Source organism: Pongo pygmaeus, chromosome 18, assembly GCF_028885625.2.
Source record: "Pongo pygmaeus isolate AG05252 chromosome 18, NHGRI_mPonPyg2-v2.0_pri, whole genome shotgun sequence".
Taxonomy (NCBI): Eukaryota; Metazoa; Chordata; class Mammalia; order Primates; family Hominidae; genus Pongo; species Pongo pygmaeus.
This window is the reverse complement of record NC_072391.2, coordinates 3822742-3841355: the sequence shown is the minus strand read 5'-3', so window position 1 is coordinate 3841355 and position 18614 is coordinate 3822742. Positions and strand designations below refer to the sequence as shown.

Below are 18614 nucleotides of genomic sequence, written 5' to 3'. Positions count from 1 at the left end.
GCACGTGCCTGTAGTCCCAGCTCCTCAGAAGACTGAGGCAGGAGAATCACTGGAGCTCAGGAGTTCAAAGCTGCAGTGAGTTTTGATCACATCACTGCGCTCCAGCCTGGGTGACATAGCAAGACCCTGTCTCTAAAAAACATAAAATAAATAAGAGGGCTATTTCATAATGATAAAAAAGGTCAATTCATCAAGACAGCATAGTCCTAAGTGTATATGCATCTAACAAAAGAGATTCAAAATACATGAAACAAAAACTGACAAATGAAGAACAGACAAATCCACTATCAGAGCTGGAGACTTCAACACTTCTCAATACATAGAACCAGTAGACAGAAAATCAGCAACCTGAACACCACCATCAACCAACTGGATCTAACTGACATTTAGAGGACACTCCACCTAACAACAGAAAAATATATAGTGTTTTCAAGTGTTCAAGCTTGGAGCATTCAAGACAGACTATATTCTAAGCCATAAAAGTCACAAAACAAATTTTTAAAAATTGAAATCATATAAAGTATGATCTCTGACCATAATGGAATTAAACTAGAAACCAGTAACAGAAAAATGAGGGAACTCTCCAAACACTTGATATTAAGTAACATACTTCTAAATAACCATGGCTCAAACAGGAAGTCCTTACCACACTAGCTATTGTCTAGCAGTTATCTTCATTTTGTTCATGCTGCTGAGTTTAGTGATCGCTCACTGTGGTTTAATTTGCATTTTCTTTGACTAAATAAGTTGAACACTTCTTCATATATCTGTTGGCCACTCAAGTCTCTTGTCTATTTTTTTTTTTTAGGATTTCTTTAGATATTAATCCTTTGTCATTGTGCATATGGTACTAGTCCTGTGCACATCACACACATCTTCTAGTCTGTGATATCTTTACACCCTTTTTGAGACAGGGTCTTGCTCTGCTGCCCAGGCTGGAGTACAGTGGCAGAATCATGGCTCACTGTAGCCTTGGCCTCTCAGGCTCAAGTGATCTTCCCACCTCAGCTTCCAGAGTAGCTGGGACTACAGGCACATGCCCCGACACCTGGCTAATTTTTAAATTTTTTATTCAGACAGGGTCTCACTATTTTGCTCAGTCTGATCTCAAACTCCTGGGCTCAAGCGATCCTTCTGCCTCGGCCTCCTGAGGTGTTGGGATTACAGGCATAAGCCACCATGCCCAGCCCTTTACACCCTCTTAATGGTGCCTTATAAAGGTTCTTAATTTTAATGTCATATAATTTGTCACTTCTTTATGGTTAGTGGCTTGTGTCCCTGTTTAAGAATTTTTTGCCTACCCCAAAGTCATGAAGATTTCCTCCTATGCCTTTTTTAGCACCTTTATTCTATATTGGCTGTTTCATTTATTTTTTTTTGACACAGGGTCTTGCTCTGTTGCCCAGGCTGGAGTAAGGAAGGGTGATTATGATTAACTGCAGCCTCAACCTCCTGGGCTCAAGTGATCCCATTTCAGCCTACTGAGTAGCTGGGAGTAGAGGCATGTGCTACCATGCTGGCTAATTTTATATAAACAATTTTTTTTGCAGCGATGGGTCTTACTACACTGCCCAGGCTGGCCTTGAACCACTGGGCTCAGGCAATTCTCTCTTCTCAGTCTCCCAAGTTTCAGAGACTACAGGAATATACCACCATGCCTAGCCCCATTAGTTTGTTTTATTGTTTTTTGTTTTGGAGACAGTCTCACTCTGTTGCCCAGGATGGAATGCAGTGGTGCCATCTCGGCTCACTGTAACCCCTGCCTCCAGAGCTCAAGCAATTCTCCTGCCTCAGCCTCCCAAGTAGCTGGGATTACAGGCATGCACCACCACACCTGGCTAACTTTTGTATTTTAGTAGAGACGGGGTTTCACCATGTTGGCCAGGCTGGTCTTGAACTCCTAACCTCAGGTGATCCACCCGCCTAGGCCTCCCAAAGAGCTGGGATTACAGGAGTGAGCCACTGCTCCCCGCCCCCATTAGGTTTTAATAAGAAAAACTGTAGGCTGGACATGGTGGCTCACACCTGTAATCTCAGACTGTGAGAGGCTGGGGCAGGCAAATCACTTGAGCCCAGTTCGAGACCAGCCTGGGCGCAACATGGCAAAACCCTATCTCTACCAAAAAAAAAAAAAAAAAAATTAGCCAGGCATGGTGGAACGAACCTGTATTCTCAGCTACAGAAAGAGAATACAGGCTGAGGTGGGAGGACTGTTTGAGCCCGGGAGGCAGAGGTTGCAGTGACCCAAGTTCCCACTACTGCACTCCAGCCTGGGTGACGACAAAGTAAGACTCCATCTCAAAATAGAAAAGAAAAATTGATTGCAAAAAAATTGTTACACAATGTTTGCTGGTTTGGGCCACCACTGGGAATGGCTTTGTCTGTCTAGATGTTCGGATGCTGAGCACAGTCCACCCAGTTGGACTGCTCCATGTATAGTGCACAGTGGCTGCTAGATTCAGGGTCTTATGGGAACAGCTTCAGCCACTGTGAACTCAGCCAGGGGCAGCAAGGGCATTCTGAAGGTTTAGAGCTCGGCATAAGGGACACTAACCCAGTGCCTAGAGCACCACCAGGTGCCTTAGCAGCTGGCCAATAACAATTTTAATGTAAAAATAAAAACTCTAGAAGAAAACATGAGGAAAAATTACTTTATAATCTCAAAGTAGAGAAGACCTTGCTAACCAAGGACACAAAAGCCACTAACCTTTTTTTTTTTTTTTTTTTTTTTTTTTTTGAGACGGAGTCTCGCTCTGTCACCCAGGCTGGAATGCAGTGGCACAGTCTAGGGTCACTGAAACCTCTGCCTCCCGGGTTCAAGCGATTCTCCTGCCTCAGCTTCCTGGGATTACAGGCGTGCACCACCACATCCAGCTGATTTTTGTATTTTTAGTAGAGACGGGGTTTCACCATGTTGGCCAGGCTGGTCTTGCACTCAAGTGATCCGCCTGCCTTGGCCTCCCAAACTGCTGGGATTACAGGTAGTGAGCCACTGCACCTGGCCTCCATACTGTTTTCTATATAGAGGTTATACTAATTTACAGTCCCGTCAACAGCATATAAGCATTTCCTTTTCTGTGCATCCATGCCAACATCTGTTGTTTTTTGACTTTTTAATAATAGCCATTCTGACCAGTTTAAGATGGTATCTCACTGTGGTTTTGATTTGCATTTCTGATGATTACTGATGTGAGCACTTTTTCATGTTTGTTTGCCGCTTGTATGTCTTCATTTGAGAAGTATGTGTTCTTGTCCTTTGCCTACTTTCTCTCTAATTCCTGGCCTCAAGTGATCCTCCTGCCTCAGCATCCCAAAGTGCTGGAATTACAGGTGTTAGCCACCACGCCCAGCCTTTGCTCACTTACTAATGGGTTTTTTTTTTCTTGTTGAGATCCTTGGAGATACTAGGTATTAGTCCTTTGCCAGAGGCTTAATTTGCAAATATCTTCTCCCATTCTATAGGTTGTCTATTTACTCTGTTATTTCTTTTGCTGTGCGGAAGTTTTTTCATTTAATTAAGTCCCATTTGCCTATTTTTCTTCTTGTTGCATTTGCTTTTGAGGTCTTAGTCATATATTCTTTGCCTAGGCTAATATCCAAAAGAGTTTTTCCTAGGTTTTCTTCTAAGATCTTTAGAGTCTCAGGTCTTATGTTTAAGTCTTTAATCCACTTTGAGTTAATTTTTATATGCGGTGAGAGATAGAGGTACGGTTTCATTTTTCTATATATGGTTAGCCAATTTTCCCAGCACTATTTATTGAATAGGGTGTCCTTCCCCCACTGCATATTTGACAACTTTATTGAAGATCAGTTGGTTGTAGGCAAGTGGCATTACTTCTGGGTTCTCTATTCTGTCCCACTGATCTATGGTACAAAAATATGTACAAGTACCATGCTGTTTTAGTTACTGCATGAGTAGCTAGGACCACAGGTGTGCACCACCATGCCCAGCTAATTTTTTGGGGGGGACATGGGGGGCAGGTACATTAGACATGGAGTCTTACTATGTTGCCGAGGCTGGTCTCAAGCTCTCAGACAATCCTTTCCCCTCACTCTCCCAAAAGAGGCCTTGTAGTATAATTTCAAGTCAGGTAATGTGATGCCTCCAGCTTTGAAGAAACTTTGTTCATTACAAGGCATCATTAAGAGAATGTAAAGGTGAGCCAAACACTGCAAGAAGGTATGTGCATAAAAGAAAAGTCATCTGACTACAAAAAACTGTAAAGCTCTACATGGAAAAAATTTTATTAAAAATCAAAGCCAAGCCAGGTACAGTAGCACATAGGTGTAGTCCCAGCTACATGGGAGGCTGAAGTAGGGGGATCACTTGAGCCCAGGAGTTCAACTCTAGCCTGGGCAACATGGTAAGACTCCATCTCAAAAAAAAAAAAAATTTTTTTTTAAGTCAAATGATAAAAACTGGGAAAAAGTATTTGTAATGTTGTAACACTATATCCATTTCCATAATATAGAGTTCTTACAAATCAACAGGAAAAAGATTAATCACATAATCTTACAAACCAAGAGGAAAAAGATTAATCACACAATCTAAAAGAATGCAAAGCCCACAAACATAAGGTCATAGGTAAACAAGTAGCTTTTAATCATGTGAAGAAAATACTCGTTTCCTCAATGAAAGAAATGTAAAGTAAAGCTACAAAACACCAATTTTTAACCACTGAAATAGTAAAAGACAAAATGTTTCATGACATATTCTGTGAGTGTGTGGATATGAGTAAAAAGACATTCTTTGTTAATGGAATGGAAACTGATTCAGCCTCCCTTTTTTTTTCAGTCTTGCTCTGTCACCTAGGCTGGAGTACAGTGGTGTGATCTTGGCTCACTGCAACCTCCGCCTTCCGGGTTCAAGCGATTCTCCTGCCTCAGCCTCTGGAGTAGCTGGAATTACAGGGATGCGCCACCATGCCCCGTTAATTTTATATTTTTAGTAAAGACGGGGTTTCAACATGTTGGCCACGCTGGTCTTAAACTCCTGACCTCAAGTGATCCACCTGCCTCGGTCTCCCAAAGTACTGACATTACAGGCACGAGCCACCACGCCTGGCCAATTCGGCTTCTTTAGAAGGTAACTGGGTAACACCCAAAAACACTCTGATTTACCCATATCCTTTGACCCAGCAATTCCACTTATGTTACAGGAATATCCTACAAATATATGTGCAAATCTGCATAAAAGTACATACAAGTATGTTCAATGCACCCTTAGCCATTGTAGAAGGAAATGAAAGCAATCTAACATCCCTTGATAGGTGATTGATACAATGAAATATGAATATATCCAAATGATGACATATAATGCAACTGCTAAACAAAATGATAGATTTATATGTAATAAGGAAAAATCTCCAAGACAGTTCATTAAGTTACAAAAAACGAGGTTCAGAACAATGGGTAAAATGTGCTACCGTTTATCTACATTGGGGAAAAGCAGGGATATATATTTATACTTGTATGCGCACAGAATTATCTGGAATATTTCAAGAAGCCTCTGAGGAGGGAGTTTGGAGGTCAGGGGGCCAGAAGTAGGAGGGAATTTTTGTACCCTTCTGAAGCTCCTGGAAAAAAAAAATTAACAATGTACAGGTATTCTTTTCTAAAACAGGTAAACCAGGCAAGAGCAATGGCTCATGCCTGTAAACCCAGCACTTTCGGAGGCAGGAGGATCACCAGAGGCTAAGAGTTTAAGATCAGCCTGGGCAACATAGCAAGACCCCATCTCTACAAAATTTTAAAAAGTCAGTTGGGTGTGGTGGCACACGCTTGTACTCTTGGCTACTCGGGATACTGAGGCAGGAGGATTGTCTGAGCCCAAGAGTTCGAGTCTATGCTCGTGCCACTGCATTCTAGCGTGGATGACAGCAAAATCCTGCCTCTAAAAAAAATTAAAAATAGGCCGGGCACGGTGGCTCACATCTGTAATCCCAGCAATTTGGGATGCTGAGGCGGGTGGATCACAAGGTCAGGAGTTCAAGATCAGCCTGGCCAACATGGTGAAACCCCGCCTCTACTAAAAATACAAAAATTAGCCAGGCGTGGTGCAGGCGCCTGTAATCCCAGCTACTCAGGAGGCTGAGGCAGGAGAATCGCTTGAACCCGGGGAGCAGAGGTTGCAGTGAGCTGGGATTGCACCACTGCACTCCAGCCTGGGTGACAGAGTAAGACTCTGTCTCAAAATAAATAATAAACTTAAAAAAAAAAAAAATCAGGCAAACCAAACAAAACACACATACCCTTTAGCCTAGAAATCCTAGATTTAGGACTCCTTCCAACAGAAATAAAAACACACATATATAGGTTATAAGTACAAAGACATTTATTGCATAATCTATAATGATAAAAACTATAAATATATCTTTATCAACAGGGGAATGTTTGATTAAATATGGAATATAATATGGCTTCCTATCTACTGACTTAGAGAAACGCTCATGATGCAATATGCATAATTCCTTTTTTTTTTTTTTTTTGAGACAGGGTCTCACTCTGTCACCCAGGCTAGAGTAGAGTGGCATGATCACAGCTCACTGCAGCCTCAAAGTTACAGTGAGCTATGATCAGGCCACTCGGCACTCCAGCCTGGGTGACACAGTGAGTACTCCGTCTCCAAATAAATAAATAAAAGGTTTCTTTACTAATTATACAAAGCCTTTTGATTTCTGACATGCTTGTTACCCAGTCACGTGACTAAATGATGTGATGACGTGACTCAATGAATGTAATGTGATAAATATGACATGTAAACTTTTTAAAAGAAAAGCCATACACAGGGCTGGCGAGGTGGCTCATACCTGTAATCCCAGCGCTTTGGGAAGCCAATGCAGGCGGATCACTTGAGGTCAGGAGTTTGACAACAGCCTGGCCAACATGGTGAAACCTCATCTCTACTAAAAATACAAAAATTGGCCAGGCGTGATGGTGCATGCCTGTAGTCCCAGCTACTCAGGAGGCTGAGGCAAGAGAATCGCTTGAACCCCAGAGGCGGAGGTTGCAGTGAGGCGAGATTATGCCACTGCACTCCAGCCTAGGTGACAGACCAAGACTCTGTCTCAAAAAAAAAAAAAAAAAAAAAAAAAGAAAAGCCATACGTATGAATTTTCGTTATATTTATAACCAATCTGCTGACTCGATGAAATATTTAGCAGAGCTGTAAATGGAAATTAGAATTTTTAAAAATACTGAGGGCCAGGCGTGGTGGCTCACACCTATAATCCCAGCACTTTGGGAGGCCAAGGCAGGAGGACCACTTGAGCCCAGGAATTTGAGACCATCCTGGGCAACACAGCAAGATCTGTGTCTACAAAAAAAATTTTTTTTTTAATTACCTACAGGCAGCCAGGCGCAGTGGCTCATGCCTGTAATCCCAGCACTTTGGGAGGCCGAGGCGGGCAGATCATGAGGCCCGCAGATAGAGACCATCCTGGCTAACACGGTGAAACACTGTCTCTACTAAAAATACAAAAAATTAGCCGGGCGTGGTGGCAGGAGCCTGTAGCCCCAGCTACTCGGAAGGCTGAGGCAGGAGAATGGCATGAATCTGGGAGGCAGAGCTTGCAGTAAGCCGAGATCACACCACTGCACTTCGGCCTGGGTGACAGAGCGAGACTCTGTCTCAAAAAAAAAAAACAATAAAAGAAAGAAAGAAAGAAAATTACCCACAGGCCAGGCATTATGGCTCATGCCTGTAATCCCAGCACTTTCGGAGACCAAGGTGGGCAGATCACTTGAGCTCAGGAGTTTGAGATCAGCCTGGGCAACATGGCAAAACCTTTTCTCTACTAAAAATACAAAAAATTAGCCAGGTGTGGTGTTACATGCCTGTAGTCCCAGCTACTAGGGAGGCTGAGGCAGGAGGATCACTTGAGCCTGGGATGTGGAGGTTGCAGTGAGCTGAGATTGCCCCACTGCACTCTATTCTGGACGATAGAGTGTAACCCTGTCTCAAAAAAAAAAAAAAAAAAAAATTACCCAGGAGCCCTTCTAGCCCTAGCTACAGGTAGGCTGAGTCGGGAAGATAGGGAAGTTGGGAAGATCAGGAAGATCACCTGAGCCCTGGCAGTCTGAGGCTGCCATGAGTCATGATTGTGCCACTGTACTCCAGCCTGGGCAACAGAAATGAGACCTTGTCACTAAAAAAAAATTACAAAACGGAAATAAGCAAATGTTCAGTGTAACATGTATTCCATTCTATACTACATTTTGTTCATTCATGCATTGAAGGGCATTTAGACTGAATATGAGGTGTACAAGTTTTTGTCTGAGCTTTTTTTTTTTTTTTTTGACGGAGTTTCGCTCTTGTTGCCCAGGCTGCAGTGCAATGGCACCATCTCAGCTCACCACAAACTCTGCCTCCCAGGTTCAAGCGATTCTCCCGCCTCAGCCTCCCAAGTAGTTGGGATTCAGGCACCCACCACCAAGCCCGGCTAATTTTTATAGTTTTAGTAGAGACGGGGTTTCACCATATTAGCCAAGCTAGTCTCAAACTCCTGACCAGAGGTAATCCGCCCGCCTTGGCCTCCCAAAGTGCTGGGATTACGGGCGCCCGGCCCTTAAACACTTTTTCAATTTTTTTTGGACATATCCTTAGAAGTGGAATTGCTGGATCATATAATGATTTTAACTTGTTCAGTTTAAACTCAAACTGTTTCCCACAGCAGCTGTACCATTTTACATTCCCTCTATCAATGTATCAGAGTTCTAACTTCTTTACATCCTCACCAATACTTTTTTTTTTTTTTTTTTTTTAGGAAATGGCTGCCCTACTGGCCATGAAGCGGTATCTCACTGCGGTTTCAATTTGCACTTCTCTAATGATTCATGATGCTGATCATCTTTTCATGTGCTTGTTGGCATCTGCCATTCTTTGGAATGTCTATTCAACTCCTACGTCCATTTTTTTTTTTTTTTTTTTTGGTCTTGGCTTCTTCACAGGACAAGTTCTACCACACCCATTTTCTGAGTTGTCTTTTCATTGAGTTGTAAAAGTTCTTTCTATATTGTGCTACTACATTGTCTTAGTCCATTTGGGCTGCTCTTACAAAACACCATAGACTGGGTGGCTAATAAACAACAGTCTCTCTTGGGCCTCTTTTCTTTTTTTAAAAAATTTTTTGTAGAGATGGAGTCTCACCTTGCTGCCCAGACTGGTCTCAAACTCCTGGGCCCAAGCAATCCTCCCGCCTCCGCCTTCCAAAGTGCTGGGGATTACAGGCATGAGCCACCACACATGGCCACATGGGCCTCTATCCTTATCCTTATGCACTAATCCCATCACCTTGTGGGTGAGGCCTTCACATATGAATTGGGTATGGGGAGACATAAACATTCAGACAGCAGCATAGATTCTTATCAGGTATATGATTAACAAATATCTCCCATTCTGTGGGTTGTCTTCTCATTTTCTTGATAGTGTACTTTTACACACAAAAGTTTTTAATTTTGATGAAATCCAATTAATTATTTTTTGTTGTTTCTGCTTTTAGTGTCATATCTAGAGTCTACTGCCAACTCCAAGGTCATAAAGATTTACCCTTGTATTCTTTTTTTTTTTTTTTTTTGAGATGGAATTTCGCTCTTGTTGACTAGGCTGGAGCGTAGTGGCGCGACCTCGGCTCACTGCAACCTCCACCTCCCAGGTTCAAGTGATTCTCCTGCCTCAGCCTCCCGAGTAGCTGGGATTACAGGCGCACGCCACCTGCTAACTTTCTATTTTAGTAAAGACAGGGTTTCTCCACATTGGTCAGGCTGGTCTCAAACTCCTGACCTCTGGTGATGCCAAAAGTGCTGGGATTACAGGGGTGAGCCACCACGCCCGGCCTACCCTTATATTCTTCTAAGAGTTTTATAGTTTTCACTTTTACATTGGGTCTTTGATCCATTCTGAGTTAATATTTGTACATGGTATGAGGTAAGGGTCTAACTTCATTCTTTTGCATGTGATATCCTGTTATCCCAGCTCCATTTGTGGAAGACACTACTCTTTCACCATTGACTAGTCTTGGCATCCTTGACAAAATCAATTGCTCATAAATGTAAGGGTTTATTTCTAGAATCTCAATTCTCTTCCACTGACCCATATGTCTATCCTTATGCTAGTACAGTACCACACAGTCTTCATTACTATAGCTTGTAATAAGTTTTGATATAAGGAAGTACGTTCTTGAAAAAGAACAAAGTGGCTATTTGGGTTTTGGGTATTAAGAGCCCCTTGCAATTACATATGAATTTATTTTATTTATTTATTTATTTATTTCAGACAGAGTCTCACTCTATCACCCAGGCTGGAGTGTAGTGTTGTGATCTTGGATCACTGCAACCTCCATCTCCTTTTATTTGAGACAGAGTCTCACTCTATCACCCAGGCTGGAGTGTAGTGTTGTGATCTTAGATCACTGCAACCTCCATCTCCTGGGTTCAAGGGATTCTCCCGCCTCAGCCTTCCAAGTAGCTGGGATTATAGGTATCGGCCACCACACCCGGCTAATTTTTATAGTTTTAGTAGAGACGGGTTTCATCATGTTGGCCAGGCTGGTCTCGAACTCCTGACCTCAAGTGATCTGCCTGACTCAGACTCCCAAAATGCTGGGATTACAGGCGTGAGCCACCGCACCCGGCCAATTCCATACGAATTTTAACATCGGTCTATCCACTTCTGCAAAAATCAAAAGGTTGTTGGGATTTTGGTAGGGATTATGCTGGTAGATGCTTTGGGGGGAGTTTTGCTGTCTGAAACCTCCCTTAAATTTGTCTAGCAGAACATACAGAGCAAAATCACACAAAGGCAGCAGTGGCAGGCAGCACACTGAGAGAAATGCAGTGTAATTCATCTCGAATAACTTTTGTACATTGATACACGTAAAAACAGTTATTTCCTCTCCTGATTTCACCAATTTTAGCAGTCTAGAAAATGTGACTATACAACAGTAAATAAAAGTTAACATGACCAAAGAACTGAGGAGACAATTCTTTCCTTGTTTAATCTGCTGTCTCCCCAACCCTTGTCAAGATAAAGGAGAGGGAGGTGGACTGGTTATGGCTTTACAATTTATAATCAAACCACAGACCTGGGATAAGGGCCCTTCAATTCATCCTCCAAACTGTTTAAAACATTAACTGGGTGGAAGATGCCAGAAGCTTTCAAAAAGGAAATATTCCAGGAGGGTAAGGACGTTATAATCACAGCATCTTCAACCTTTGCCTTTTTGCCCTGAACCCAAAAATTACCAACTCCTATGAACTGGGAAAACAGCACATCTATTTGGAATAACACAGTTTTTTCATGTACTTCTGCATCCATTTTCTCTTTCAGATAAACCCTGTAAAGTTTACCAAACACAAGGACTGTCTGCACCTTTCAGTATCTGACATCTTCTTTCATCTCCCTGGTTGTTCTGACAGTGCAGTGGGTTTCCGCCTCAAATGCTGACAGGGAACACACAATATTATTCCTACTGAAATAACATCCATCTAGTAACACTGTTTCTGAACACTGCCCCTCAACTTAGTCATACTGGGTGACTTCTAACTAACAGCATGAACTCCAGGGCTTCTGCTGGAGTAACAGTCACGATAGAGTCCAGGACAAGGTGGCTCCCATTGTTCACCCTGGGCCCAAAGAAGCAGCTGCCCCAGTTATGGATGGCTTTGTTCCTTGAAGAGAGGAATTATGTATAATTGGAAATCCCATGCACCACCCTGACCCAGCTCTTGCCATCTCTCTTATACTTAGCCTACAGTGTTTGTTCAGTTGGTGCTGGTTAAATGCAGTGCTTCTCAATCTTGAGACCATCAGCATCATCTGTGAAACTTTCAAAAGACACAGGTTCAAAGATTTATTCAGTAGGCCTAAGAGTAGTGTCCCAGCCTCTCCAATTAAAAAAAAAATTCCACAGGTGATTCAGTTGAGAATCTCAGATTTAAGAAAACTGTCTTTTCTAAACCACACTTCAACTAATTTATTTTATGTAAATAAATAATATAGCCAGATTTGGGGTTCGGGGAGGGAGGTAGAAAAGACTTTCTTCACCAGGACTCTAAGAGATTTAAATCCTAAATAAGAGGAAACAGGCACTTCATTTTCAGTCTGACTGGAAAACAGTAATTTCTACCATTACAACTATCCTTCCTATCATCCCAGCCATGTCCATGTTTATTAGCTGTTTAAAAAAATTTTCTGTATCCTATGATATTTTGAAATCTTAAAAATCTTGCTGGCAGGGAGACTGCCTCTCCCAGGGCTAATTCCTCAAGATAGTAAACAACTTACTTGGGAGCATGCCTCTCACAGGCAAGTCAGCCTCCACCTTTATCTAACTCTCACACACCAAGCCAGTATTTATCCTGCCCTAAATCATCCATGGCCAGGTACCAAGCAACCAGAGACCACCCAAAGGCAAAGCCTGACGGAATTACTTAAATTATCCAATCCTAAAATGTTTACTCCACCCTGACTTGCTATTCCTGAGGAACCCCATAAAGGCTCTGGCCTAGACTTTCTCCTTGTTCCTATTTCTTCCTCCTAACCAAAAGCTGATGCCTTCCTTGTGGCTCTGAACGTGGTGGCATGCCTCCTTTTCTTGAGAAATGTTAAGTAAGAAATTATTTCAGGCCAGGCGCGGTGGCTCACGCCAGTAATCCCAGCCCTTTGGGAGGTCCAGGCAGGAAGATCGCCTTAAGTCAGGAGTTCGAGACCAGCCTGGCCAACATGGTGAAACCCCGTCTCTACTAAAAATACAAAAAATTACGCCGGGTGCGGTGGCTCACGCCTGTAATCCCAGCACTCTGGGAGGCCGAGGCGGGCAGATCACGAGGTCAGGAAATTGAGACCAGCCTGGCTAATATGGTGAAACCCGTCTCTACTAAAAATACAAAAAATTAGCCAGGTGTGGTGGCGGGCGCCTGTAGTCCCAGGTATTCGGGAGGCTGAGGCAGGAGAATGGCGTGAACCCGGAAGGCAGAGCTTGCAGTGAGCCGAGATCACACCACTGCACTCCAGCCTGGGCGACAGAGCAAGATTTTGTCTAAAAAAAAAAAAAAAAAAAAAAATTAGCCAGGCGCGGTTGCGGGCCCCTGTAATCCCAGCTACTCGGGAGGCTGAGGCAGGAGAATCGCTTGAACCAGGGCGGTGGAGGTTGCACACACCACTGCGCTCCAGCCTGGGCAACAAGAGCCAAACTCCGTCGAAAACGAAGTAAGGAAGGGAAGGAAGGAAAGAGAAATTATTTCAACAGCACTGGCCTCTCCATGTCGTCACTCAGACTCCTCTATAAATTCAAGTCCCAAGACACCCTGCCCTACCCATGCCTCTGGGCTGCTTATCATTCTTAGTTCTGTCTACTTTACCCAGTTGGAAACCATATTACAAACTAACTTAGATTTCCAAGCCAGAGAGCAAGTAAACACTTCCTAAATCCTTCATCAAGGAAAACCTCTTGGAAGGTTTTGAAGCTCAACATTCAGAATCAAATGTAGCCTTACCCAGTAATTCCACTCCTAGAACACAAAAACTTGTGTTATGAACACGAAATGTTCATAGCAGCATTATTTCTAACAGCCAAAAAGTAAAAACATCCATATGCCCATCACCTGATAAATGGATAAACAAAACATGGTCTATCCAAACACGTGATTATGCAGCCATGAAAAGGCATGCAGTACTGATTCATGCTACATGGATGAAATCTTGAAAACACGCTTAATAAAAGCCCAGCAGAAAAAGCCAAGTATCACGATTCCATTTCACAAAATGTACTGAATACGCAAAACCAGAGACAGAAAGCCAATTAGTGACTGCCAGGGGATGGGGTCGGGGGAATTGCGGAGTGACTACTAATGGGTACGGCAGGTTCGATTTGGGGTTTTAAAACGTTCTGGAATTAGCGACGATGGCTGCAAATCCTGTGAACGTACTGAAAACCACTGAATGTACACTTCAAGTGTGCATTTTATGAGATTGTATCTTTTAAAAAACGTATTGTTTGCCCTGCAAACTGATTCCTTTACACTTCTCCTGTGTTCATTATTTCAGTGACTGGAGGCACACTACTCTCAGATGCTAAGGCCAGAAACCGGCAAATCGTTAACAATTGGGTCTTAACTATGCTCGATATTTCTCCATTCTTTTCGCTCCACTTCCTAATTCGGGCCGCTCTCACTTTTCATCTAGATTATGTAATAGCCTCCTAATGGGTGTCCTGGCCTCATCTGTTCTCACTGTAATTAGGCCTTTAAAAACAAAATCTTACGCCGGGCGTGGTGGCTCACGCCTGTAATCTCAGGGCTTTGGAAGGCCGAGGCGGGAGGATCTCTTGAGGCCAGGGTTCGAGACCAGCCTGGGCAACATAGTGAGACCCCCCGCCCCCCCGCCCGTCTCTACTTAAAAAAAAAAAAAAAAAAAGCCTTGAGCGGTGGCTAACGCCTGTAATCCCAGCACTTGCTGGGAGGCCGAGGCGGGCGGATCACCTGAGGTCAGGAGTTGGAGACCAGCCTGGGCAACAGAGTGAAACCCACTCTCTACTAAAAACACAAAAATTAGCCGGGCGTGGTGACGGGCGCCTGTAATCCTAGCTACTTGGGAAAGTGAGGCACAAGAATCGCTCGAACCCGGGAGACAGAGGTTGCAGTGAGCCGAGATCGCGCCACTGCCCCCCAGCCTGGGCAACAAGAGCAAAACTCCGTCTCAAAAAACAAACAACAAAAAACCTTCAATGGCTCCCGACGACCCCAAGTTGAAGCCTTAATATGATGTGTAAAGTCCCTCAAAAGCCAAGCCGGGGCAAACCTCTGCCACCTTTCCCCCAGGCCCTGGCTGGCTTCACCCTAGCCCTGCGGAAAAGCTCGGGCATCCCCTCCAGGCCGCTGCCGCGCGGTATAATCCCCTCTTCACGTAGCTAACCCTCCCCCGACCTCCAGGCCTCGACTCTCACGCCACCCCACCTGAGAGGAAGCTTCCCGGGCCCCCAGGCCAGATTTGGTGCCTCTCCCGGTCCCCCTCACCCCGTCCACTCTCCGCTCCACAGGCAGGTATGCCCAGAGGGGGCCGCCATTGTATCCGCGAACATTTCCTGAGCCAGCTGGGGAGGAACCAGACTTTATCTCAAAGCCGCCCCAGTGCCCTAAACTCGCCCTAACTCTTTCCCAACAACTAATAGACTCCACCTGAAGCAAGCGCCGCTTCCGCCTCGCCCCGCCTCCTGCCGACCGGAAGCGCTGGCCGCCGCGGGCCCGCGCCCGGCGCCGCAGAGGAAGACGGGAAGCGAGGCTGCCGCACCACCGCGCGCGCCCGCTCTGCGCCTGCGTGCAGGCAATTCTCCGCGGGGGCGCGGGCGGCGCATGCGCAGGCGCGCGAGTCTCCGTTAAGAAGGTGCCGCGGCGGCGCCGGAGGTAGGAGGAGTCGGGCTGTGGGGCTGGGAGTCTGCACCCGGGAGGCGGAGGTCCTGTCATTTCGGGCCGTTCTCGCTTTCCTGAGAGAGAAGAGCCTTTCTCGCCCGTCTCCCTCGCTGGCTCCGTGGCCTCGGCAGGCCCGCAGCCCCGACGGAGAGGCAGGAGCCGCGCTCGGGTGGAGAGGGGCCGGGGCCCGCCTGGAGGGAGGAGGGTGGCGGATCCGGATCCCCACGGTGGTCTCGGTCCGGGCCAGTCCGGGGATCGGGGTTCTCCGTCTGACTTTAGAGCCGTTAGAGTCTTTGGCAGCCCTTTTCCCAGACGGGGAACCCCTCAGCCCCTTTCCGTAGGTCGCCAGGTTGGGGGAAGAGGGAGGGTCCGCCCCTTACCGATCCATTCATTCATCCCGCGCCTGCTGTGAGCCGTGCGCTGCGGTAGGTACGAAGCGAGGAGGCACAAGTCCCCTTCCCTCTGGAAACCTGCAGGCTTGCAGGATCCGTTATGGCATTCAGTAAATCTTGATTGGGCACCTATAGGAGGAGATAGACTGTTGTGAGGTTCATATCAACAGAGATGCGGAGATAAACACAGTTGTGGAGGGTGGAATTTGTTCCAGCCGCTCCCCGCATCCAACAGGATAAAATTCACTTAGCCTAACCTGACCTTCCAGGCCCTCGTGAGCCGATCCTTGCTCTCCCCGCAGCCTTTTCTCCTACACCTTTCTCTCTATTCCCATTATACCGAACTCTTTGCAATTCATGAATTCAACAAGTAGTTGTGGAGCACTTATTTCAAGTCAGGCACCGAATCAGCCAAAGAGGTTGCAAAGTAAAATAGATGGATCTCTACCCTCCTGCAGTGTTGAGCTTAATGGGGGACAGATAATAAGCCGATGAATAAAAACACAAGAGCGGATAGTTTGGAACCACGCTTCCTGGGTTTGATCCCAGCCCTGCCACTTTGAAAGCTGTTCCTGAACCGGCTTTGAGCCAGTTCCTCGTTCTGCTTGCTCGTGTTACCTTGCGGTAAAGAGAGGATGACAAGAGATTCCACCATATAGGCTTCTTGTAAGGATTAAATGAGTTTGACTTGAAAAGCAATTGGAACAGTGCTTGGCACACAGTAAGCATTCAATAGTTATTATCTGTTTCATATGATTATAACCTATGACAGATGCCACTATGAAAACAGTGGACGATGATAGGGATTACCGGGGATGGAGAGGGTCCATAAAGGATTAGAGAACACTTCTCTAAGAAGACACAGAAGAGAATGAGCCACCCATACAAAGTAGATTCCAGGTAGGAGTATTTTCAGCTCTGGAAAACAAAATGATAATTAGATTCCTTGGAGAGTGGAGATTGCATTATTGTATTTGAAAGGAATAACTTTCTGCCATTGGGTCATTCAGTTTTGATTTTTGAACCCCACTTAGCTGTGCGCCAAAGTAAATAACCATGCCCACAAGGCCCAACCTTTGCATAGAGGCGACATTCTAGTCATCCAGGTTTGGAGAGCCTTGCTGGGTTGAGAAGATAAGGAAAAGTGACCTTTTCTCTCCTGAGTGTTCATGAGAATATAATTTCTCTGTCTCTTATGTTGCAGTATTTACAGAAAGAGCCTCTTTAACAGCCAGGGGTCTTAGATCAGTGTAGGAGATAGTTTTCCTAGATTTGGGGATCACCTGTCTCTGTGGTGACTGCCTTTCATGGGGTTTGCTCCCTACATTTCAGTTAAGAAAACATTCTCCCAGGATGCACATATCTTAATACCTGTGGAAGAACATGCTTTGACAGGTTTCTAGATCCTTCTGTCATAATGTCTCATAGGACGGTTAGACCATGTTAACCAGGCTGGACTGAGTATTTGACAGTATTGTTACTCTGAAGACTTTTCCCTCACCCCACATGCCCTTGTCCCTCCCTGGAAGAACTGGCATAAAATGACAATGTCTGATTACACTTACACGCTTTTGGTTTTCCACAGATGTGAAATTAAGTGAACCATATATGTTTCATCATCGTGGAGATCTTGGAGAATTATCTGAGCACCAGGTTCATATGTATTCGATCTCAGAGGCGTCTATTGGACAACAAAACACTCTTTCAGTTGTGAACTTTATTTATTTATTATTATTATTTTTTGAGACAGAGTTTTGCTCTTGTTGCCCAGGTTAGAGTGCAGTGGCACGATCTCGGCTCTCTGCAATCTCTGCCTCCCAGGTTCAAGGGATTCTCTTGCCTCTGCCTCCCGAGTAGCTGGGATTACAGGCGTCTGCTACCACACCTGGCCAATTTTTTGTATTCTCAGTTGAAACGAGGTTTCACCATATTGGCCAGGCTGGTCTCGAACTTCTGACCTCAGGTGATGCACCCCCCGCGTCCTCCAAAAGTGCTGGGATTACAAGTGTGAGCCACCGCGCCCGGCCCAGTTGTGGACTTTAACAGAGGGAAGCTTTAAACATGTTTAACCACAGGCCCAATTTGAACAAAGATACTTCAATCATTATAGAGAGGAAAACAGTACTTTTTGTTCAAATGTGCAAACTCTCCAAGTATCTAATGGAGAAGTAGAGAGGAACCCTAATGAAACTGAGTGTGAATGAGGCTCAGCTAGGCTTTTACTTGGGTTCACTTTCTCATCTGTCTGTATGTCCCAGGATTGACCCTCGCTCCTCTGAAGACCAGCCTGAAAGCCTTAAAACTGGTCAGATGATGGATGAGTCTGATGAGGACTTTAAAGAACTCTGTGCTAGCTTTTTCCAAAGAGTGAAAAAACATGGAATCAAGGAAGTGTCAGGAGAAAGGAAGACACAAAAGGCCGCCTCAAACGGCACTCAGATAAGAAGCAAATTGAAAAGGACCAAACAAACTGCTACCAAGACCAAAACCCTTCAAGGCCCTGCAGAGAAGAAACCTTCATCTGGCAGCCAGGCCCCTAGGACTAAAAAGCAAGGGGTAACCAAATGGCAAGCAAGTGAACCGGCCCTCTCTGTGAATGGGGAGGGGGGTGTGCTTGCCTCTGCTGCAGATCCGCCTGTGCTCTGGGAAACAGCACAAAACACCCAGACGGGTAACCGGCAAGAACCATCGCCAAACCTTTCCAGAGAGAAAACCAGAGGTAATTTGTACTCTTTTAAACCAGGGGCTGGAAAACTTCGTGGAAAGGGCCAGATCGTAAATATTTTGGCTTTGTAGGCCATACAGACTCTGTCACAA

The 18614-nt window shown here is 45.0% G+C and overlaps 2 protein-coding genes across 15 annotated transcripts in view; one reads left to right on the top strand and one right to left on the bottom strand.

The window, feature by feature from the left end:
• DNASE1 (deoxyribonuclease 1) overlaps nt 1-15266 on the bottom strand; it is a 46779-nt gene extending 31513 nt beyond the window's left edge. For 6 of the 7 annotated variants that reach the window (XM_063655102.1, XM_063655107.1, XM_054455746.2 and 3 more), the window contains exon 1: nt 15013-15194. The gene's annotated coding sequence lies outside the window, so the exon portion shown is untranslated. Of the gene's footprint in view, nt 1-15012 lie in introns of all 7 variants that reach the window. The other variant, XM_063655106.1, reaches the window with a different exon arrangement.
• A 43-nt stretch (nt 15267-15309) lies between these two features.
• The window catches only part of SLX4 (SLX4 structure-specific endonuclease subunit), a 30508-nt gene continuing 27203 nt past the window's right edge, over nt 15310-18614 (top strand). For 4 of the 8 annotated variants that reach the window (XM_063655082.1, XM_063655081.1, XM_054455743.2 and 1 more), the window contains exons 1-2: nt 15327-15399; nt 17383-18516. In XM_063655082.1, the coding sequence (XP_063511152.1) occupies nt 17982-18516 (535 nt within the window). In that variant the 5' untranslated portion in view covers nt 15327-15399; nt 17383-17981. The other 4 variants (XM_063655083.1, XM_063655084.1, XM_063655080.1 and 1 more) reach the window with 4 other exon arrangements.